The sequence below is a fragment of the Coregonus clupeaformis genome, chromosome 1, assembly GCF_020615455.1.
Source record: "Coregonus clupeaformis isolate EN_2021a chromosome 1, ASM2061545v1, whole genome shotgun sequence".
Classification (NCBI taxonomy): Eukaryota; Metazoa; Chordata; class Actinopteri; order Salmoniformes; family Salmonidae; genus Coregonus; species Coregonus clupeaformis.
In genome coordinates this window covers 26,371,039-26,395,310 of record NC_059192.1, presented here as the reverse complement: position 1 = coordinate 26,395,310, position 24,272 = coordinate 26,371,039, and the positions used below count along the sequence as shown (strand labels likewise).

The 24,272-nt window shown below is 40.7% G+C and overlaps 2 protein-coding genes across 2 annotated transcripts in view; one reads left to right on the top strand and one right to left on the bottom strand.

The window, feature by feature from the left end:
• The window catches only part of LOC121564177 (kelch domain-containing protein 1), a 36,805-nt gene extending 19,711 nt beyond the window's left edge, over positions 1 to 17,094 (top strand). Inside the window, exons 4-13 of the mRNA XM_041875675.2 lie at positions 2,671 to 2,783; positions 4,747 to 4,831; positions 5,000 to 5,098; positions 5,350 to 5,424; positions 5,707 to 5,765; positions 5,976 to 6,088; positions 6,761 to 6,833; positions 10,115 to 10,199; positions 13,793 to 13,872; positions 15,619 to 17,094. Coding sequence (XP_041731609.1) covers positions 2,671 to 2,783; positions 4,747 to 4,831; positions 5,000 to 5,098; positions 5,350 to 5,424; positions 5,707 to 5,765; positions 5,976 to 6,088; positions 6,761 to 6,833; positions 10,115 to 10,199; positions 13,793 to 13,872; positions 15,619 to 15,778 — 942 coding nt within the window. The 3' untranslated portion in view covers positions 15,779 to 17,094. The remainder of the gene's footprint in view (positions 1 to 2,670; positions 2,784 to 4,746; positions 4,832 to 4,999; positions 5,099 to 5,349; positions 5,425 to 5,706; positions 5,766 to 5,975; positions 6,089 to 6,760; positions 6,834 to 10,114; positions 10,200 to 13,792; positions 13,873 to 15,618) is intronic.
• The window catches only part of LOC121564272 (LIM and SH3 domain protein 1), a 40,356-nt gene continuing 32,241 nt past the window's right edge, over positions 16,158 to 24,272 (bottom strand). Inside the window, exons 6-7 of the mRNA XM_041875723.2 lie at positions 18,315 to 18,412; positions 16,158 to 18,025 (exon numbers count right to left, since the gene is read on the bottom strand). Of these exons, the coding sequence (XP_041731657.1) occupies positions 17,852 to 18,025; positions 18,315 to 18,412 (272 nt within the window). The 3' untranslated portion in view covers positions 16,158 to 17,851. The remainder of the gene's footprint in view (positions 18,026 to 18,314; positions 18,413 to 24,272) is intronic.

Sequence of the window (24,272 nt, the reverse complement as noted above, 5' to 3'; positions counted from 1 at the left end):
GCCAGCTGTGATTTACAACCTGATAGCAATTTTTTTTGGACTACCAAGAAATGTATTGGTGAATTATATTAATCATGCATTGAGCTGCATCCATCTATTCTGCCAACAATGCCTTAGTGTACGTCATGGAATGTTGAGTCAAATATAACAAAAAAATGTTTTAAACCTCTTATAAAGGTTATTTTTAATAAACTGGGAATTTGATATTTTTGACTGATATTATGATTGTCTGTTTTCATATCTGCAAAGTACTTAAAACACTGTCAGTTCCACTTTAAGGAGAGTGCAAAAGTTGTCTGGCAGTTCATCTGAGCATTCCTTCAGTAGCCGTCCCTTGGTTTCCACGTTCTTTTTGTAGTTGTCTTTAGCCTGGGCTATTTGTTGTTTTATGGTCCCCTGCAGTTTTTACTTCCCTTTGGTTGCCGGCAGAAAGGGCTGTCTGTTTCAGCTTTGCAGTAATCCAAGGCTTGTTATTTGGATAGCATTTCACCGTCTTTGTGGGGATTAACATGCCCTCACAGAAATGGATGTATGCAGTCACTGCTGATACTGACTCGTTCATGGTCTGGTCCATTGTAAAAATTTCCCAGTTTGTACAGGAAAATTTGTGCAGGCTATCTGTCGTTTCCTCTGACCATCCATATCTGAACTACCCTTTCCTATGCTTTTCCTGCTCCAATTTCTGTTTGTATTTTGTTAGTACTGGAGGCTTCTGCAGTGACTTATATGCCCCGTTAATATTACCATAACACAAGTCCTAATTTCCTATCTCCCCTTGTGCTACAAATAACATATTGTTCATAGTTTTGTAGGCCAGTGTGAAGTGAGCAGGAGTTAAAATCACAAGAGTATGATTTTAGGTGCTTCAAGGGACAAATTGGTAGGTGATGTGAGCAGCAATTGTAGTAGTATGCTGTGGGTGGTACATAAACAGCTGTGATAAACACTGAAATGGCGCAATGAGATGCATAACATTTCAACATCTTTTGCTCTTGATGTTTATGGAAGAACACCAGAATTTGTTTATGTATTTATTTTTTATTTTTTATTTCACCTTTATTTAACCAGGTAAACCAGTTGAGAACAAGTTCTCATTTACAACTGCGACCTGGCCAAGATAAAGCATAGCAGTGCGATAAAAACAACAACACAGAGTTACATATGGGGTAAAACAAAACAAAAATCAAAAAAATACAACAGAAATACAATTAATATACAGTGTGCAAATTTAGCAAGTTATGGAGGTAAGGCAATAAAATAGGCTATAGTGCAAAATAATTACAATTTAGTATTAACACTGGAATGATGTGCAAGAGATGATGTGCAAATAGAGATACTGGGGTACAGATGAGCAAAATAAATAACAATATAGGGATGAGGTAGTTGGGCGGGCTAATTTCAGATGGGCTGTGTACAGGTGCAGTGATCGGTAAGGTGCTCTGACAACTGATGCCTAAAGTTAGTGAGGGAGATAAGCGTCTCCAGCTTCAGAGATTTTTGCAGTTTGTTCCAGTCATTGGCAGCAGAGAACTGGAAGGAATTGCGGCCAAAGGAGGTGTTGGCTTTGGGGATGACCAGTGAGATATACCCGCTGGAGCGCAGACTACGGGTGGGTGTTGCTATGGTGACCAATGAGCTAAGATAAGGCGGGGATTTGCCTAGCAGTGATTTATAGATGGCCTGGAGCCAGTGGGTTTGGCGACGAATATGTAGTGAGGACCAGCCAACAAGAGCGTACAGGTCACAGTGGTGGGTATTATATGGGGCTTTGGAGACAAAACGGATGGCACTGTGATAGACAACATCCAATTTGCTGAGTAGAGTGTTGGAGGCTATTTTGTAAATGACATCGCCGAAGTCAAGGATCGGTAGGATAGTCAGTTTTACAAGGGCATGTTTGGCAGCATGAGTGAAGGAGGCTTTGTTGCGAAATAGGAAACCGATTCTAGATTTAACTTTGGATTGGAGATTCTTAATGTGAGTCTGGAAGGAGAGTTTACAGTCTAACCAGACACCTAGATATTTGTAGTTGTCCACGTACACACCCCTCCTGTAGAAACACACCCCTCCTCCGGTGATTGCCAGGTCGCGATCTGCGTGAATGGGACCATAAAATCCATTCAATTTCAGCACATCATTAGAAATCTCATCAGCTAACCAAGTCTCTGTAAAACAGAGAATGAAATCATCTCTATATTCACTCAGAAAGCAGGCATTGGCGAGATCATTAAGAAACTAAACTGACACACACACAGCTATGTCTTACTATACTTGACTTTTTGGGGACCAACAATTGATTCCCATTCAAAATCCTATTTTCCCTAACCCCTAAACATTACCCTAAACTAAACCACTAACCCAAAATCAAACCTAACCTCTAAGCCTAAAATAGCCTTTTTACAAGTGGGGAACGGCAAAATGTGCTCATTTCTCTGGATTTTAGTTGGTTTACTATTCTTGTGAGGACTTATGGTACTCACAAGTATAGTAAAACGTGTACACACACACAAACCAACATAGGGCTACATTGCTTATACCCTATATGAAATCCTCTCGCATCTAAACAAGTGCCTAGGCGGATGGGGTTGTTTCTGGACAGGGCCTATACCTTTATCTGTCCACTGCTTGTGTTAAAATGAGAGAGTAATGTTCCTGTGTTGCTGTCTGCAGCTTTACAGTGTTGACCTGCTGGAAGAATGTTACACCTGGAGGAGAGTGACAGACGCCCGGGGAAACACCCCCTCACCCAGAGACAAACACTCCTGTTGGGTAAACCGAGACAGGTACACACACACACACATCATATGTTTTACTATGCTTTAAATAGATTTCCATTCAAAACGTAACCCCTAACCCTAACTCCTTACCCTAAACCTCTAACCCTAATTGTAACCCTAACCACTAAGCTTAAAATAGACTTTTTACTCGTTGGGACGTAGGAAATGAATTTTCCTTGTATTACTATCATTGTGGGGATTTCCGGTACCCACAAGGATAGTAATACACACACACACACACACACACACACACACACACACACAAAGACCAACATGGTTACAGAACTTTGTCAGTGGGCTATCTCTGCAAGCACTAAAGTAATGTACACACACACACACACACACAATGCACTGCAGGAAGCCATAGCTACCATTCATGTGTGCAATAAAATAAATATTTATGTAGGGTTGCAAAGGGAAGGTATATTACTGTAAACTTTTGAAGTTTACCATAAACTTCCAGAATTTTGTTAATTTCTAAGGATTTTATGGAATTTTCATCACATGACATCTAGTGGCCTTTTTGGGTACTTCAGATTATCAAAGGTGTCTGTAAATATCTCTGGCCCTCTTTGTGGCCTTATCTGTCCCACTATTGTTTGTGGAGATGCTCTGATGATGGTTGACTGGCCGAAAGCATTTCCTCTATAAAACATATTTAAAAAAAAATTGCATCTGACTTTTTCCTGTTTCTCCAGTTTTGCATTTTCCTCACTAATCCGTTTTGGGTATGCGGTAGATTCTGCCCAGATGGAATTTTCATCACATGTAAAATATATACAATTATATGTATGAAAAATGTATGCACTCACTAACTGTAAGTCGCTCTGGATAAGAGCGTCTGCTAAATTACTAAAAATGTAAATGTAAATATGATTTTACAATAAAAAATAGAATGATAAAGCTGTAAAACATTATCCTCACTATAACCCATCAACTTAGTGAATACCATTGGTGTTTAATATGAGTGTTTCAGCATAAAATATCTTATTTTTACACACTTATTTTACTATGTCAATATATCTTTGCTGTAAATGTTTTGGTGCCAAACTGATGGCAGTTGTGAAAAAAGTCAATAGTTGGAAGAGTTGCAAAGTTAATTGAAAATAATGACATTGTTGATTGATGCTTTTTTTCATTACTTAGGCAATTTTCTCTTGAACCATATGGTCTATCCACTAGAAACTCATGGACACAAATATAAAAAAAAAGTAATACTTTATATTAATATTTTGTTTGATTGTTATTCAAACACTTTATTTTTTTTATTATTCAAGTATAAATGACCATATATTGCCATAGATTACCCGTTAATGACCAAAAATTCTGATTTACTTTGGTAAGTTACCAGTAGTTTTGCAACCCTATATTTATGACATTGATCACTATCCAGACTGGTTAGGCCTAGAAATGTGACAACAATGCAGGTGAAGAGGATATTTTAAAGTCTTCATCGCCACACACCCATTGTTGCAAGCAGTAAGGCTAGCGCCACAATAAAAGGTGCTCTTGAGGCATTAGCCAAACATTCACACCTTTATAGTTGACAATGTCTATTAACTGCCTATTCAGATTCACTCAGTAGGAATCAGCTATTTTACCTGCTAATTTACCTACTTATTACATCTCAATGGGAGGAAAATAGCCATTAGTAGTAAGGACCTAGATTCAAGTGATGGGTGTATTGTGAACAAACAAAACAATGCAAACATTATGTGAGTGTACACTGTGTGTTCACTGTTTTCACTTTGCTTGCAATATATATTCCCACGGGGGGCCAGTATGAAAAATTAATTATGTATGCACTCACTAACTGGATAAGAGCGTCTGCTAAATGACTAAAATGTAAATATGTGAGAGGGTTACTTTAGATTAATTCATTAATCAATAGATACATGTGTAGAGCAGTAAGCAGCTGGATGTGGTAATGATGGTGCCATTACTGATCCTTTGTGTTATTGTTCTATAGGCTCATCTACTTTGGAGGGTATGGATGTAAAACCATAAGAGAGGTCAACAACTCAAGGAACTTCACAGTCGATGAATCATCCTGGGTAAATAAACAAGAAATAAACAAACAATATAAATATACAAGAAATACACTACATTTTCTACAGTTGTCTTAATTTATTTTGACATTGATACTGGAATATGTTTATGTGAATGTTTATGGCATATGTTTACTTGTTTATATGTTTTACTTGGGTGTTATAACTCCTCAGGCAACGATTGGGACGGCATTCTTTAGGTTCTGGGGCTGGAACAGCGAAGTCAACGTTTTTGACACACACACTGCGACGTGGAAGGAACCTGAAACCCATGTGAGTGTGTGTGTGTGGTACTACTATATTCATGCGAATCAAATGAAAGGTCTTATTATTTTTACCATGTCGCTAATCATGATTTAAGTATGATTTTTTTTACTAAATGTCATAGTAGCGATTTACATTGTATAAGGGTCACTAACCCCATCTTCCATCACTATGTAGCAACTATCTTGTCACTTGTCTTCTGTTGTTGACACATTGATAAAACTCTTGATGACACGTTCCCTCTTGGCTTCCTTCCGTAGGGTCAGACCCCGGCTCCTAGAGCCTCCCACACCGGCGCCACCCTGGGGGACAAAGGTTACATCTGCGGAGGTCTGGTGAGTGGACCACCATTAGATTCCTGCTGTTTATGGGTGGACTACAACATCTCTTTGAACTTGGATCTGCCATCTTGAAATCAACTCTGGTCCTTGTCTGCCTGATTTGCTTTGAACATCTTTATATCAGTGGTTGCCAACTGTATTGACCTATCAGGAGAAGAGAAAAGAAGCTGATAATGTGGCATCTTGTGAGGAGGATTGAGACTAGGATTTGCTGATGTTGACTGACTTATATCCCTGTGATTTCAAAACATTTCATATTTGTTTGATTCGTGACAGGAGGACACAGCTTTGGACATCCACTGTCTGGATCTGGACACCTGGATATGGACACGGATGTAAGCTCACTTACTCTCTATATACAGTATGTGACAGACTGGGTTTGAACCTGGGTCTCTAGCGTGCCACAAGACTGTGTTAGATCTAATATGTTTACACAACCTACAACACCACGGGCTCGTCTCTGTAACAACTTTTGACCTTGTTAGCATGTGTTAAGTGTGTGTGTGTGTGTGTGTGTGTGTGTAAAACATTCTGCATTCCTCCAGTGACCTCCCCTCGTCTTTGGTGCCTGTGGGGCGTTCCATGCACACCCTGACCCCAGTGTCTGACCACACCCTCTTCCTGTTTGGTGGGCTGAGTATCACCGGTGATTCTTTAAGTAAGTCCGAAGCTAGCCTGGATAAATCAGATCGAGCGCTACGGTCACTTTTGTTTACCAGGCTAGTTGTCTAAAAAAAAGTGTTACTTAATTGAATCAACAATTAGATACATTCATTTTGTTTTTGAAAATGTTTAAGGTTATTTTTGTAATCAAACCCTAATGCATTGTTATGGGTGTAATAAGGATTCATAACACCCCATGGGTCCTTATAGCACTTACGCCTTTCTAAAATCCTAAAGTGCTTTTGTAATCGCTCGTGGACAGTCATGTAACATAACTGGTATTTTAGCATCTGTCAACAGACTGTGGGATGCGACGACTAACGAGGAACTTTGTTCCACTGCGCAGATTTATCACCACCGATCATTTGGAAAAATCACAATTTCGCAGGTGTTCGCATCTTTTGAATTTAGGAAGGGGATGGGACAATTGGCCCATAGACTAGGCCGTGACTTGCAAAAAGAGGGGGGTGGAGCTACCACCTTGCTTCCGACCCACATTCTAGTGTCTTTTCTAACATGTCTGCACTCAGAACTTAATCGAGCCTCTGACGCGTTACACAAGATTTTAGTTCTGGGTTTCCGAGATTAGTGCTTTTGTTAAGCATTACATATATTGAAGGTGTTTTGTAAAAAATCTTATACATATTCTTCCATATCTTTCCTTTAGGTGACGGATGGGAGTTTGACACTCAGACAAAGACATGGAGAGAGATGGATCACCTACACCACGACAAGCCCAGGTAGGGGATGGCCATCAAAAGCCACTGTGTGCATATTCTCACTGACATTAGCCTAATTTCCAGTATCAGGACATTTATACATTTACATTTTAGTCATTTAGCAGACGCTCTTATCCAGAGCGACTTAGTTAGTGAGTGCATACATTATTTTTTATTTTATTTTTCATACTGGCCCCCCGTGGGAATAGAACCCACAACCCTGGCGTTGCAAACGCCATGCTCTACCAACTGAGCTACATCCCTGCCGGCCATTCCCTCCCCTACCCTGGACGACGCTGGGCCAATTGTGCGCCGCCCCATGGGTCTCCCGGTCGCGGCCGGCTACGACAGTGGCACAGCTAGCACTGCGATGCAGTGCCTTAGACCACTGCGCCACTCGAGGACCAGTGGTTATTAGCACCAGAGACGTTTTAAACCGAGAGACTCAACAAGCGATACCTTCCTGTAATGATTACGATGTTCCTGTGTTTTTTTTATTTCTTTATTCGTTAGGTGCCACCAATTAGTGAGCAGATATTTATTTTATTCAAAAATACAACCAAATAATTGCAGCATTACCGCAAAAATGGAAGAGGAAAGTGGAAGGGGGAAAAAGTAAGGAACTTGTCTGTCGGCCCTGCAATAAAGACCATAATTGGTTAAAGAACATTGTGATTAATAAAAAAGTATACCAGTTTAATTTAAGGACCAAAGGATTGACAAAATAGTTGGGAAGAGATTTATGACGTACCAATAGAATGTTATTTATATAGAGGATACAATCTTCCCAGCTCTGCAGATTTTGCTGCGAAGAAACAGAATCATTAGATCATTTGTTTTGGTATTGTCCGTTTTGTAGCTTGTTTTTGGTCACAGGTCCAGGAATGGCTGAAGAATTGTAATATTTACCTGGAGCTAACCCTGCAGATAGCACTACTGGGTGATCTGAAAAGTCAGTCAATCGATCAATAATATAATAATACTTTTAGCAAAAATGTGTATTTTCAATTTCCAATCAGTAGAAACAATGAGAATAGAAGAGTTCAGAACTTTTGTGAAACAGTACAGTTGAGAAATATATGGCAAGTAGAAATCCAACATGGATGGTGTTAGGAGATAGATGGGAGGGGTTAAATGGAGCTGAAGATTGGGACTAATAACAACAAAATAACTAATGTAAAACATACTGTGTCCATAATAAGTATATACAGTTGAAGTCGGAAGTTTACATACACTTAGGTTGGAGTAATAAAAACTTGTTTTTTTCAACCACTCCACAAATTTCTTGTTAAAAAACTATAGTTTTGGCAAGTCGGTTAGGACATCTACTTTGTGCATGACACAAGTAATTTTTCCAACAATTCTTTACAGACAGATTATTTCACTTATAATTCACTGTATCACAATTCCAGTGGGTCAGAAGTTTACATACACTAAGTTGACTGTGCCTTTAAACAGCTTGGAAAATTCCAGAAAATGATGTCATGGCTTTAGAAGCTTCTCATAGGCTAATTGACATCATTTGAGTAAATTGGAGGTGTACCTGTGAATGTATTTCAAGGCCTACCTTCAAACTCAGTGTCTCTTTGCTTGACATCATGGGAAAATCAAAAGAAATCAGCCAAAACCCAAGAAAAAAAATGGTAGACCTCCACAAGTCTGGTTCATCCTTGGGAGCAATTTCCAAACGCCTGAAGGTACCACGTTCATCTGTACAAACAATAGTATGCAAGTACAAACACCATGGGACCACGCAGCCGTCATACCGCTCAGGAAGGAGACGCGTTCTGTCTGCTAGAGATGAACATACTTTGGTGCGAAAACTGAAAATCAATCCCAGAACAACAGCAAAGGACCTTGTGAAGATGCTGGAGAAAACAGGTACAAAAGTATCTATATCCACAATAAAACGAGTCCGATATTGACATAACCTGAAAGGCCGCTCAGCAAGGAAGAAGCCACTGCTCCAAAACCGCCATAAAAAAGCCAGACTACGGTTTGCAACTGCACATGGGGACAAAGATCGTACTTTTTGGAGAAATGTCCTCTGGTCTGATGAAACAAAAATAGAACTGTTTGGCCATAATGACCATCGTTATGTTTGGAGGAATAAGGGGGATGCTTGCAAGCTGAAGAACACCATCCCAACCGTGAAGCACGGGGGTGGCAGCATCATGCTGTGGGGGTGCTTTACTGCAGGAGGGACTGCTGCACTTCACAAAATAGATGGCATCATGAGGAAGGAAAATTATGTGGATATATTGAAGCAACATCTCAAGACATCAGTCAGGAAGTTAAAGCTTGGTCACAAATGGGTCTTCCAAAAGGACAATGACCCCAAGCATACTTCCAAAGTTGTGGCAAAATGGCTTAAGGACAACAAAGTCAAGGTATTGGAGTGGCCATCACAAAGCCCTGACCTCAATCCTATAGAACATTTGTGGGCAGAACTGAAAAAGCGTGTGCTAGCAAGGAGGCCTACAAACCTGACACAGTTACGCCAGCTCTGTCAGGAGGAATGGGCCAAAATTCACCCAACTTATTGTGGGAAGCTTGTGGAAGGCTACCCAAAACGTTTGACTCAAGTTAAACAATTTAAAGGCAATGCTACCAAATACTAGTTGAGTGTATGTAAACTTCTGACCCACTAGGAATGTGATGAAAGAAATAAAAGCTGAAATAAATCAATCTCTCTACTATTATTCTGACATTTCACATTCTTAAAATAAAGTGGTGATCCTAACTGACCTAAGACAGGGAATTTTTACTAGGATTAAATGTCAGGAATTGTGAAAAACTGAGTTTAAATGTATTTGGTTAAGGTGTATGTAAACTTCCGACTTCAACTGTAGGTTGAGAACTTTTGTGAAAGAGCACAGTTTGGGGGGATATGGCATGTAGAGGCAAACCGGATGGACATCATGAAAATGATAGGAGAGATTGAGGGTAGAGGAAGTTCAGGAGTAAAAAGTAACAAAATAGAATTATTGTAAAATTGACTGTGTCCATAAAAAGTATATAGTATGTATAAGATGGAAGTAGTGGCATAAGCGTTGTTATTTACTCCAATTAGGGGAGGGGTGGTGGGGTTGGAAAGTAATAAAGGAAAATAAATGTAAAAAAAGAAGTGTGTGTGAAAAAAACATGGGGGATTGGAAGTGATGTAGACAATTACATTGATGGAAGTTACAATCTATCTGCAATATTAAAGCTGATCTACCCCCTAAGAAAAAAATAGATATATAAATGTTTTTATCTTCCAACACTAAAAGTTGTTGTCTGAACATTGTGTACCTCCATAGGTTGTGGCATTCGGCATGTCGGGGCAAGGATAGTGATGTGGTTGTCTTCGGGGGGAGCCGAGACTACGTCCTCCTGATGGACTCGGTACGTATAAGTCTACACTGGGGAAAAATAAGTATTTAAGGATGCTTTTCACATTCTCTAGCTTGATAGATGATGTTTAACTGTTTTGTTTTAAATCAAATAAAAAATGGGGGGTCAAGATGAGGAGGAGGATTATTTAAGATACTGTTTGAAGAGGTAGGGTTTCAGATGTTTTCAGAAGATGGGCAGGGACTCTGCTGTCCTAGCTTCAGAGGAAAGTTGGTTCCACCATTGTGGTGCCAGGACAGAGAAGAGCTTGGACTGGGCTGAGCGGGAGCTGCCTTCCCGTAGGGGTGAGAGGGCCAAGAGACCTGAGGTGGCAGATCAGAACCTGAAGGTAGGGAGGGGCAGATCCTCTTGCTGTTCCGTAGGTAAGCACCATGGTCTTGTAGTGGATGCGAGCTTCAACTGGAAGCCAGTGGAGTGTGCGGAGGAGCGGGGTGACATGAGAGAACTTGGGATGGTTAAACCAGGTGGGCTGCTGCGTTCTGGATAAGTTGCATGAGATTGATGGCACAAGCGGGGAGCCCAGCCAACAGCGAGTTGCAGTAGTCCAGAAGGGAGAGGACAAGTGCCTGGATTAGGACCTGTGCCGCTTCGTGTGTGAGGTAGGATCATACTCTACGGATGTTGTAGAGCATGAACCTGCAGGAGCGGGTCACTGCTTTGATGTTTGCAGAGAACGACAGGGTGTTGTCCAGGGTCATACCAAGGTTCTTTGCACTCTGGGACGGTGACACTGTGGAGTTGTCAATCGTGATGGAGAGGTCTTTGAGCGGGCAGGCCTTCCCGAGGAGGAAGAGCAGTTCCGTCTTGTTGAGCTTGAGGTGGTGGGCCGACATCCAAGTTGAGATATCTGCCAGTCACGCAGAGAGGCGTGTCGCCACCTGGGTGTCAGAAGGGGGGGGAAGGAGAAAATAAGTTGCGGGTCATCCGCATAGCAATGATTGGAGAGAACATTTGAGGATATGACGGAGCCGAGTGACTTGGTGTATTTAGAAAAGAGAGGGCCTAGAACCGAGACCTGGGGGACACCAGTAGTGAGAGTACGTGCTGCAGACAGATCCTCTCCACAACACTTGGTAGGAGCGGCCTGCCAGGTAGGATGCAATCCAAGAGTGTGCATAGCCTGAGATGCCCAGCGCTGAGAGGGTGGAGAGGAGGATCTGATGGTTCACGGTGTCAAAGGCAGCGGATAGATCGAGGAGGATGAGAACAGAGGAGAGAGAGAGAGTCAGCTTTGGCAGTGCGGAGAGCCTCTGTGACACAGAGAACAGCAGTCTCGGTTGAGTGACCAGTCTTGAAGCCTGACTGGGTAGGGTCAAGAAGATCGTTCTGAGAGCGATAACAAGAAAGTTGATCAGAGACCGCATGCTCAAGTGTTTTGGAATGAAAAGAAAGAAGGGATACAGGTCTATAGTCTTTGACATCAGATAAGTGTTGGTTTCTTGAGGAGGGGAGCAACTCGGGCCATTTGGAAGTCAGGGGGGACACAGCCAGTGGTCAGGGATGAGGGAAGTGAGGAATGGGAGAAGGTCTGGAGGAGGGGATGGGGTCGAGCGGGCAGGTTGGCTGGCGCCCAGACCTCACTAGTCGCAGGATGTCATCTGGAGAGAGAGGGGAGAAAAAGGTCAAGGTGTAGGGTAGTTCTGTGTGAGTGAGACCAGTGGACTCAATAGGCTGAATTTCCTAGGGTTAGAGGCAGAATCTTGAGATTTAGAGTGGAAGAAAGTGCATTTAGCAGAGGTAGAGAGGAGGGAGTGAAAGGATGATAGTTTAGTTTTCCTCCATTTTCGCTCAGCTGCCCGCAGCCCTGTTCTGTAAGCTTGCAATGAGTCACTCAGCCACGGAGCAGGAGGGGAGAGCCGAGCCGGCCGGGAGGAAAGGGGACAGTGTTAGTCATAGGATGCGGAAAGGGAGGAGTAAGGTCGAAGAGGCAGAATCAGGAGATGGAAGAGAGAAGGATTTAGCAGAAGGGAGAGATTATAGGATGGAAGAGGGGAGAGTAGTGAGAGAACAAAGATTGTGACGGCGCATGACCATCTGGGTAGGGGCTGAGTGGTTAGGTTTAGAGGAAAGGGAGACCAAAAAGGAAACAAAGTAGTAATCAGAGACCTGGAGGGGGTTACTGTGAGATTAGTAGGCAAGCAGCCTCTAGTAAAGATGAGGTCAAGCGTATTGCCTGCCTTGTGAGTTGGAGGAGATTGGGAAAGGGTGAGGTCAATGTCTAGGTCAAGAGGCAAGGAGGGGAAATAGAGTTGGAAATAAATTAATTGAAGGCAGACGTCAGAATGTTGAAGTCGCCATCGTCAGGAAATGAGCTTATCAAGGTGTCAAGCTCATTGAGGAACTCTCCAAGGGCACATGGTGGGCGATAGACGACAGTAATGTTAAGCTTGAGTTGACAAGTGAGTGACAGCATGGAATTCAAATGAGGAGATGGACGAAAAGAGAAAATCTCCACTTAGGAGAAATGACTAGACCTGTGCCACCATCGCAACGACCAGATGCTCTCGAACTATGAGAGAAAACATAGTCAGATGAAGAAAGAGCAGCTGGAGTAGCAGTGTTCTCTGGGGTGATCCATGTCTCCGTCAGGGCCAAAAAGTCAAGGGACTGAAGGGTAGCATATGCTGAGATGAACTCTGCGTTCTTGACCGCAGATCGGCAGTTCCAAACACTGCCAGAGACCCGGAATTCCACATGGGTTGTGCGTGCAGGGTACACTCAATTAGGAGGGTTGCAGACAAGGGGTGGGGAGCGTCTGTAAAGCCTACAGGGAGAGGTGCGAACAGGTATAGAAAACACACATAGTTGACAAAGCTACAAAAGAGCAAAATGAGAATCTGTAAATGACTAGGTAAGATACTCAAGTGAGAGAGCGGTGTGAAGTCCTCCTCTCTTTCCTTGAATAACTCCGCAGAACAGTCTTTGTTTCGGCGACGGTCTTAGTTTTGCGACAAAACTAGCAAAATGACAGTAATAGACCGACAGATAAAGACAAAACAAATTATATTTATCACTCCTGGAGATATCAGGAGTCCTCTAGCTATATTCCATACAATAAAGAGCCTTGTCTATTCAAGTGGCAAACAACATTACATTTCCTTGTGAAATATTTGAAAGGAGAATGTATTTTTAACCAAGCCACAAACACAAGGAATGCTTTTTCTATGGGGAAACTTCTGAAACGACACGTTTCTCAAACAGCCATGGATTATGGCACACATACTTTTTAAAACATATCGTTCCCTATTTAACATTTTGTTTAGGGGCCTTATAATCATTCTCTAAGTAGACAAAACTTTAGCTGGTTTAGACTTTGTGACGCAAACAAAGCTCAAATGGAGTTAAGGCGATTTCCAACGCAACTGCTTAGGTGTGAGGTGGACTTGTATGGACTGTATGGATCATGAATGGACTTAAAACATGACCCAGCACATAAGAACCTAGTCGAGCGACTGCAATGTTTGGGCTTAGGCTTAATATGGTATTGCCTCACTGGGGTCGTTATGATGTCACTACATACCCTCCCTCCATCAATCCATCCATCCATCCATCACACTATTATGTTACCAACCCTCTGCTTTCAGGTCAATATTTTGAGGTCTCCATCACAGAACCACTGCAAAGATGTTCTAGTCTTCCAGACCCAGCCATACCCCCTCCTCAGGTAAGCCACACATGTGTGCGATATAAAAACGAACCTGCCGATATACTGCAAAAGTAGCCTAATGTAAAGATGAGTCCATATCCCACGCCATCGGTTGTGTAGGTCCAGCTATACTCTCAAATGAATGGAAAAAAATAAGTACTTCTAATCTGGAAACGACATGGTGCTTATATATTTTCCTTTCATTTTGGATAGTGGCATATCATAGCTGAATCTACAAAAGAGGGCTTGGGACGTGGAGTTATCTCAACAGGACCAATTTTGAGGTCTGAAAACAACTGGCAAACTTTGATTTTGGATTGTGATGTCTCTTTTAATATGGGAATATACTCACTCGCCTTTGGTGTTATATTATCATTTTTAACCACTGATACCAGGACAAATCAGCATAGCAATAATCTAGGAACAATGCTACATAAAGACATACCGCTACATCAATCAATCAATCAATTTTATTTTATATAGCCCTTCTTACATCAGCTAATATCTCGAAGTGCTGTACAGAAACCCAGCCTAAAACCCCAAACAGCTAGTAATGCAGGTGTAGAAGCACGGTGGCTAGGAAAAACTCCCTAGAAAGGCGAAAGCCTAGGAAGAAACCTAGAGAGGAACCAGGCTATGAGGGGTGGCCAGTCCTCTTCTGGCTGTGCCGGGTGGAGATTATAACAGAACCATGCCAAGATGTTCAAAAATGTTCATAAGTGACAAGCATGGTCAAATAATAATCAGGAATAAATCTCAGTTGGCTTTTCATAGCCGATCATTAAGAGTTGAAAACAGCAGGTCTGGGACAGGTAGGGGTTCCATAACCGCAGGCAGAACAGTTGAAACTGGAATAGCAGCAAGGCCAGGCGGACTGGGGACAGCAAGGAGTCACCACGGCCGGTAGTCCCGACGTATGGTCCTAGGGCTCAGGTCTCTCAGTTGGCTTTTCATAGCCGATCATTAAAGAGTTGAAAACAGCAGGTCTGGGACAGGTAGGGGTTTCGTAGCCGCAGGCAGAACAGTTGAAACTGGAATAGCAGCAAGGCCAGGCGGACTGGGGACAGCAAGGTGTCATCATGCCCGGTAGTCCTGACGTATGGTCCTAGGGCTCAGGTTCTCAGAGAGAAAGAGAGAACGAGAGAATTAGAGAGAGCATACTTAAATTCACACAGGACACTGGATAAGACAGGAGAAGTACTCCAGGTATAACCAACTAACCCCAGCCCCCCGACACATAAACTACTGCAGCATAAATACTGGAGGCTGAGACAGGAGCGGTCCGGAGACACTGTGGCCCCATCCGAAGAAACCCCCGGACAGGGGGTTAGAAACAGCTACATAACTGTTGTACATCTGTGACCACAGTAGTCAGCTGTGCAAGTGTGTGTGCGTGTTGGTCCATTCCCAACCACACATGACTAAGTGGTTTAACAAAGTCCACAGTGACCGTTTGAGCATGTTGTGCTATTTATACTCCGACTTTGATCCGAACGTTACTTGTTGCGCCAGTGTTTTAGTGTTGTGGGATTTCGCTGTGCTTTACCACTGTGACGTAGTGCTGATTTTTATAAAGAGCTTAACCAAAAATTAACCTTACTGTAAATGTGCAATATAAAGATTTGACATGTTTAACATGAAACAGTCAACTTAAAACCAACTATTGAAGCCTTACCCAGATAAAGAACAACACACTTTTTAGTTTCCAGCACCTGGTTTTCTGTTGATGTTTTAACTAACCTGTACTTCAATTTCTCTTTATAGATTATGTGAAGACTGCATAGGACGTAACGCTGATGTTTTGCAAGAGCAGCTTTCATGGCTGCCCCCCAAACTACAGGAGACTGTGGACAAGAGAGTGTCCTTCTTCAGGATAGGCCCAAACCAGGAAAATAAAAAACAGTTGGACCTGGTTTTAGATTGACAGTATATTTACTTGATCTATATATTTTAGATATATTACAGTATACCAATATATTACATGACTTAAGTTTTATTGACTGTTGTGTTTAAGTGTGGTATTCTATTTGTTTTTATCTGAAAAACTTGTTAATTTCACTTTTCTAAAGTTAATTAGGAAATGAGTCTCATTGGTGCTTTAAACTGTCTTTTTCTATGACCATTCAGCTCTCCTCACACAGGTTTGAATGGGAGATGGCTACAGGTAGTAAGACCCTTGTAAATAACATTCTTTAATTGGATATTTGGCAAAAATAAGTGTTGTAAATGCAGTTTTTTTTGCAATTGATGTACAATCATCAATAGCAGCCCAATTAACTTGACAAAATGAAAACATTGGAAAATAAGGTTGTTGTATTGTATCTTTTAATGTTGACTAATAAAATGTTGCTGATTAAAATGTTATTGTTAGATGTGCTCTATTCAAAGCCTACTCTTTGGGTAGACTGGGTACCTGACTGGTTCTATATTCAACAATGCTAGCTACATAGGCTGTGTTTAGACAGGCAACCCGATTCTAATCAAAAGGCCAATTAGTGAAAAAAATGTCAGAATTGGGCTGCCTGTCCAAATGCAGCCATTGAAATAGTCCCTCTTGATAGCTACACATTGGCTGGCGCAAGATTTCAAAGAAAGCTTGCAAGATTGGCTAGATTTGACATTGCTGCATTAACGACAAGTTCGCTTTCTAAAGCAGAAGCAGAGACATTCTGGCACATAGGGTACTCTTTGGGTATGTAAGAAAAATAATGACATTCTGAAATATTCAATGTTTTACTCAAAATAATGAATTTGAATGCTTCATTGCACAACTTAGAATTGAATAATATAAATCATACATATTACATTTTTCAAACTATTATAAAACACCCTTGAATCCTTGTGAATGATAAAATGATTTAATTATTTGTTTCTGTCAAGCTGTATCACACCACCAATTAAGTATCTTTTGTATATACTGCACTGCTCTTTTAGGACATCATTAGTTCTGTCCTCGAGTGCTTGCATATTAATGTTCTATATTATGTTTGGTGTGGACCCCAGGAAGAGCAGCTGCTGCTTTCACAACAGCTAATGGGGATCCTAATAAAATACCATTGATTGATTACTAATTGCGCACACCTGTTTCTGCCCAGCCCAAACCAGGTGCTGCTAATTAGTGTAACTATGGTAATCAGTAGATACCGACCGGTAGGTATTCTAACAGGTACTAGTTAGTAGATACAGTATGCTAACAAGTACTAACACAGAAGCCCCCTAGGTTCTAAATTCTAGAAATATCTAAAATGTACAATTGTCAACTGGAAGCCGATCCTAAACTTTCCAACTTTATGCAACATTTCGGAATAATTCATACATTTTGGGGAATGACTTGGAAGTATGGCAGCCACCATTCAATTTTATACTGTACACTGCCTAATAGATGCAAGAAAGACATAGACATTTAAAACTATTTCGGTGTAGTAGTATTAAGCTGTCCGATAGTGGACTGTGTACTGAAAATGGCAGTGAGAAGCTTTATTAGCTAAATCAATCGACTTTTCTAAAATTGTGAATAATAGACCATATGAGCAAAAACATGGTCGGAGACAATATTCAAGTCAAAATGGCACTAGTTGTTTTCTTTTCTCTTCCTTCCCTCCCTCCCTCCCTCCTCCTCTCCCTCTCTTTAGGCTGTGACTTGTTTCCCATGTTTTTCTCCCCATTTCTCCTGGACTAAGTTCAGCAGTGGAATGAAACACTGAACGTTGCAGATAGATAAGTACAACCTAGAGAGGACACTATTCTGTACTCCCCATGGTAAGACAGCCATAACCTTCAACCTGGGTTTTGTTCATTATGACATGCAACAGAAAGGGTTTTAAAAACGTTTTGCAATGAAAAACTAAATTGAGTGTTTCTTATTGGACACGTACGGGTAGTCACACCTTCTTTCAATCCATTTTCTTCTGTTTGGTGCCTAATGAACACAACCCATGTTTACATTTCTGTCTGCAGTGTTCTGAACATTTCAACCAATTGAACGAGGCCCAGGGGTTCAGAGGCGTTGGACGTAGTTAGCAGGTAGCATGCCCTGTTGCCCAGTGCGTTCGATGCGGCCATACATCCATCCCTCATCTATCTGTTGTACGTCTGCAATCAGGTCGCCCTCCTGGAGAGACACCTCGTCAGCGTCGGCAGCCGTGTAGCTGTACAGAGCCCGGTAGCGGTTCTGTAGACACATATGGGGACATACTGTATGTCCATGCATGCACACCACACTCAAACACACATTCATCAACATAGTGCTACAGAATTGTGTGGGTGTTACCTCTACAAACACGTGTACACACACTACAGAGTTAAGCAGAACATATCACCACTACAAAAAATCATAAAAACGCTCCTACCATTGCTGCTCAGAGCATACAGAGAGGAAGACAAAGAACAGTGGACTATACTGTATGACATCATATAGTGATGTACTGCACACATGCACTGCTCTCAGTGTTATTCCTTACCCCTCCACTGGGTGGTGGTACAGCAGCAGCAGAGGGAACAGACGCAGGCTCAGGCTGAGAGCTGTAGGTCTGAGGGATGGCTGGCTGCAGCTGCGGATCTACAGACACGGAAGACAGGAACAGACATTACACACTCCACATTCTTCTAAGGAGATTCAAGTCAATAGAGTACTAACACCATATTTACATCAATCACTCCGTAAAGCATCTGGCTTTTTCAGAATTTCCACTAGAGGGTGGAAAAATGTATGACAATTACAATGATAACCTTTCGATTGATAAACATTACTGTGATAACCTTTACAGTGATAACCTTTACAGTGATAACCTTTCGATTGATTGACTGGCAAAATATAAACAGATCAAACTATTATACACAATAGTATACGATTGCATCTAGATGAGAGGCAAAAATGACAGTTGCTTTAGGGGATGTTTTGTGTGGATATCTTACATAATTTGAGAGGGTAATTTGCTCATGAAGTGATTTTAATATATGGTGTACTTTAAGAAACCACAAGCTTTTTTTATCATATAAACCTCAAAATGATGAAGTCAAGGAGATATATTTGATATGTAACAGGTTATAAAATATCTTACAAAGTTTTAGGGGGTAATTTGCAGACTTAAAATAACCCAAAAAATAGAGTGCTTTTCATATGGTGTATTATAATTAAACCACAAGCTTTTTATCATATAAACCAAAATGATAATTACATCAGTCAGTAAAAACCTGAACATTCCAGAATAAGTGAAATCAACTCTTGGCAGTTCTGGGCCTGGTGACATCACCACAGCACAACAATGTGAGCCACAATAGATGTGGTAAAGGATTAAATGGAACGCAGACCATTCCATTGACCATATTGGCGCACAGGCAACAAATCTGTACTAACAAATTGGATATTCCTCAACTCCATCATGATTTATGTATTGTAACAGGCCCACAATGTGGTTACTTAAATCCGATTTTGATATATTTGGCTGTTTTCGCAGCACAACATTTATATGTTTTCAGGTTTAGAAGAAGTAAATGCTAACTCCCGTTCATACAAAAGTTACACTTCAATCCGAACTGGTTCTCCGAGAGATTAGTAAAAATGGCTCACCCCGTGTAAAAAAATTGCCTCTTTCCCTTTGTTCAGATTACAACGTCTCACTTTCGGGTTATTTGAAAATGAAATCATCTCCAAAATATTGCTATCTTTAGAACAACCCATAGAAAGCTGGTTGCAATTTCTGTTTAATCCACCAGAAAAGACAGTACCAATATTACAACAAATATTATGGCTAAACCCAAATATACTAATTTATTAAAAAAATAAATAATTTATAAATACAAAAAATAACAAATTAAATGGTTAAAACTTTGTTTATGATATCATAAATAGGACTGGTGGAGTTATGTCACTGCACAAAAAGGGGGAGAAGCTAAGGAACTTGTCTGTCAGCCCTGCATTAACCTCTACGGGATCGGTGTCCCGTATACGGGACGGTTGAGCTAACGTGTGCTAATGTGATTAGCATGACTGTTGTAAGTAACAGCAAACTTTCCAGGACATAGACATATGGGCAGAAAGCTTAAATTCTTGTTAATCTAACTGCACTGTCCAATTTACAGTAGCTATTGCAGTGAAATAGACCATGCAATTGTTTGAGGAGAGTGCACAACAACAAAAAACTTATCACGGCAACTGGTTTATACATTCACCTCTGAAGGTAAATAATGTACTTACATTCAGTAATCTTGCTCTGATTTGTCATCCTAAGGGTCCCAGAGATAAAATGTAGCATAGTTTTGTTTAATAAAATCAATTTTTATATTCAAATGTAGGGACTGGGTTCTACGGTTTGAACCCCTGCTGTCTCTGGCTCCACACCCACCCCACCCGGCCATCTAGATGTGTGAAGGTTAGTGAATAAGCTAATGATCCATCATGTACGACATTCCTGGGAGTGTGCGAACTTACATTTTGTATGTTCTCTATAGTTATGTACTTGAAAATGTATCAATTGACCAATTCGGCACATTTGGGCAGACTTGATACAAAATAGTCCAGTATTGCAATGCTTCACTGGATCAATCTGAAATTTTGCCACACACTGCTAAAAATCTAAATTGCGCTTAAACTGCAAAATTATATTGTGGCCTTTCTCTTGTATTTCGAAGATGATGCAACAAAAAAATCAATAGAAAACGCATGTTTTTTTGTTTGTATTATCTTTTACCAGATCTAATGTGTTATATTCTCCTACAATAATTTCACATTTCCACAAACTGCAAAGTGTTTCCTTTCAAATGGTATCAAGAATATGCATATCTTTGATTCAGGGCCTGAGCTACAGGCAGTTAGATTTGGGTATGTCATTTTAGGCGAAAATTGAAAAAAAGGCTCCGATCCTTAAGAGGTTAAAGTCTAAAATGTGTTAAAAGAAATTGTGATAAATTAAAAAGTATACCAGTTCCATTTAAGGACAAAAAAAATGTAAGCTGTGCCATACAGGTTGCAAAATAGTTGGTAAGAGATTTTCCATGTGCCGATTCCAAGGCACATAGTTTATGAACTGATATGCAAAACATCGCTGGATTCAAAACTTTCAGTTTATACATTTTTATTATTATACAAAATTATTGCAACCAATACAATGTTATGTATATGGGGGATACAACCAGGGCCGGTCCTTGCCGTTCTGCTGCCATACACAAGACCAAAAAATGCTGCCTCCCACAAAACTAGAATAGTCCCAGTAAGCAAAATGACGTTGAAAAGATATCTAAAATACGTATTTTCCAGACGTTGAAGTTAGGTTCAATTTAGCTTCTGAATGAAAGGTGAAAAGGTATTTTCCATATGTTTAAAATACTTTTTTTTCTCCATATGTTAAACATATTTTCCATGACACTGAAAAGGCATCTTTTCCGGATGTTGAAATCAGGTTCATTTTCGGTTCTGAATGAAAGTTGAAAATAAGTCATTTATATATGTCTATGTTTGGGCCAAATCAAGGCCGGTCTGTACCGCACCAAATCTGAACCAAACATAGACGTTTATGATTGGTTCAGATTTGGTCTGGACTGGACCAAAAACCAAAAACCAATGTCCGTGGATGTGGAAATCAAGGCCGGTTCGGAACTGCACCAAATAAAGACGTCCAAAAGGTGTCGGTCAGTGCTTACTGAGGTGTTGCCTACAGTGTTGCCTGAAATGGAATTGTATTAATGCCCATCCATGTGGTAGGCCCACCGTTTGTAAAACAGGCTATTGCATTGGCTTTATTAGTCCTCATTCCTGTGACTAATTAATTTGGCTATTTAAGCTCTGAATATCAGCTACCCAACTTTATCAGGAGTTATCGGGAGCCTATTTGCAATGTGTTTACACAGTGGGAAATGCAAAAGTATTTTATTTTTCACTATGATAAGCTTGTCAAAAATTGATAGATACAAACTTCAAACCACTGATCATGACAATGGGGTGAAACTCCTGGACAACCGTTGTGATTGTCCATTCCATATTGTCCATTTTACTTTGACCTGTCCTGTTTTTAGGATATGTTGTTTGTTAACATGACAGTGCTTTTTTTTTTTTGATTGAGCGCCATTTAGCTTAGGCTATTTGATCAGAGAAACCTGCATGATGTAAAAAGTGTCCATCTCATTACATTGTCATACATTTTTATCTCCAGCGTGTAGGCTACAGAAAAGGCCACATACTCTTTCTACCATATCCTATATCTGGTATATGATTTATGTTAGATCATTTTTTTTACGGAACGTTCGTGGAGCGCTGCAGAGATGCATCTCTCCAACAGCACCCTGGAGAGGCGCGCTGGGAATGGACAAGCAAAATATTTGCGCACCTGCCTTTAAAAAGTGGGCACTGCTTATCAAAGGGCGGTATCAGTGCTCCCCTAAAAAGCCCATATGCCACTGGTTGAGATAAATTGTTATTGTTTTTGGGCAGAATTATGTGAGGTTTTATGTGTTGTTGTTGGAGGTGTGTCTTGGCCAGTTTAGCTCAGAAAATGCCGCCCTCGTCAATCTGCAGCCATAGGCGGCCGCCTAGTCCTGCCTAATGAGCGGGCCAGCCGTGGATACAACCATCCCAGCTCTGCAGATTTTGCTGCGAAGAGACAGAATCCTTAGATCACTTGTTTTGGTACTGCCCATATGTAGCTTGTTTTTGGTCGCATGTTCAGTAATGGATGAAAAATCACAACATTTACCTAAATGTAACTCTGCAAATAGCACTGCTGGCTGACTTGAAAAGCCATAGTCATTCGTTCAATAATATAATAATAGTCTTAGTAAAAATGTTCATCTTTAATTTACAATCTGTAGAAACTATGAGAATAGAAAGGTTCAGAACTTTTGTGAAACATCACAGCACAGTTGAAAAAATATATGGCAAGTAGAAATCAAAACTGGATGGTATTCAGAGATAGATGGGAGGGGTTGAGGGTAGCTGAAGGGCAAAAAAAGATAACTAGTGTAAAATGTACTGTGTCTGTATGTATAAGATGGAAGTAGAAGCCTAAGTGTTGCTGTCCATTAGTTTACTCCAATTAGGGGAGGGGTGGTAGGGTTAGGGTAAATAAAGAACTGCTGTTGGTGGCACAGGGAGTCTGGAGGGCAAATGTGCTTTGATAGCACTTTCTACCACTGCTGTTTTGAAGATTTGTGTTATAGTTCTAGTGGTCAGCTACCAAATGGTTCAAATGGAATGTTCAAGGTGCACTGATCAGTTATGACATAGATGTTGTAAAGAGGTCCATCGAACCCGAACCAAAACAATGGAATTGCCATGGAAACGCATGGGGGAAAGATCCAGCCTTCTCATTGCCCTCCATCAAAATGTGCCTACATGTTTATTGGTGTATTTCACACTGTTGAGGTAAAAATCGGAGTATAATGCTTGTATGGATGTCAACCTCAAATGTTAATGTCATCGTCACCAATCAACTGCATTACAGTTAAAAATGACTTTGACTACCACCACCGATTTCTGTATGCTAGCTATATTAACCAGCTAATATGGACAGGAGTTTTTTTGGGGGGTAGACCAGCTTTAATATTGCAGATATATTGTGGGTTCTATCAATGTAATTGTCTGTATCATTTCCAATCCCAATATATTTTTTTCCTCATAAAATATTTTACCATAACCCTACCACCCCTCCCCTAATTGGAGTAAACTAATGGACAACAATACTTAGGCTTCTACTTCCAGATTATACATACTATGTACAGTACCAGTCAAAAGTTTGGACACACCTACTCATTCAAGGGTTTTTCTATATTTTTACTATTTTATACATTGTAGAATAATAGTGAAGACATCAAAACTATGAAATAACACATATGGAATCATGTAATAACCAAAAAGTGTTAAACAAATCAAAATATATTTTATATTTGAGATTCTTCAAATAGCCACCCATTGCCTTGATGACAACTTTGCACACTCTTGGCATTCTCTCAACCAGCTTCACCTGGAATACTTTTCCAACAGTCTTGAAGGAGTTCCCACATATGCTGAGCACTTGTTGGCTGCTTTTCCTTCACTCGGCCGTCCGACTCATCCCAAACCATCTCAATTGGGTTGAAATCGGGGGACTGTGGAGGCCAGGTCATCTGATGCAACTAACTTTAAAAAAGGCACACCTGTTAATTGAAATGCATTCCAGGTGACTACCTCATGAAGCTGGTTGAGAGAATGCCAAGAGTGTACAAAGCTGTCATCAAGGCAAAGGGTGGCTATTTGAAGAATCTAAAATATAACATATATTTGATTTGTTTAACACTTTTTTGGTTACTACATGATTCCATATGTGTTATTTCATCGTTTTGATGTCTTCACTATTATTCTACAACGTAAAAAATAGTACAAATAAAGAAAAACCCTTGAATGAGTAGGTGTGTCTGTCACAACTTCCTCCGAAGCTGCCACCTCTCCT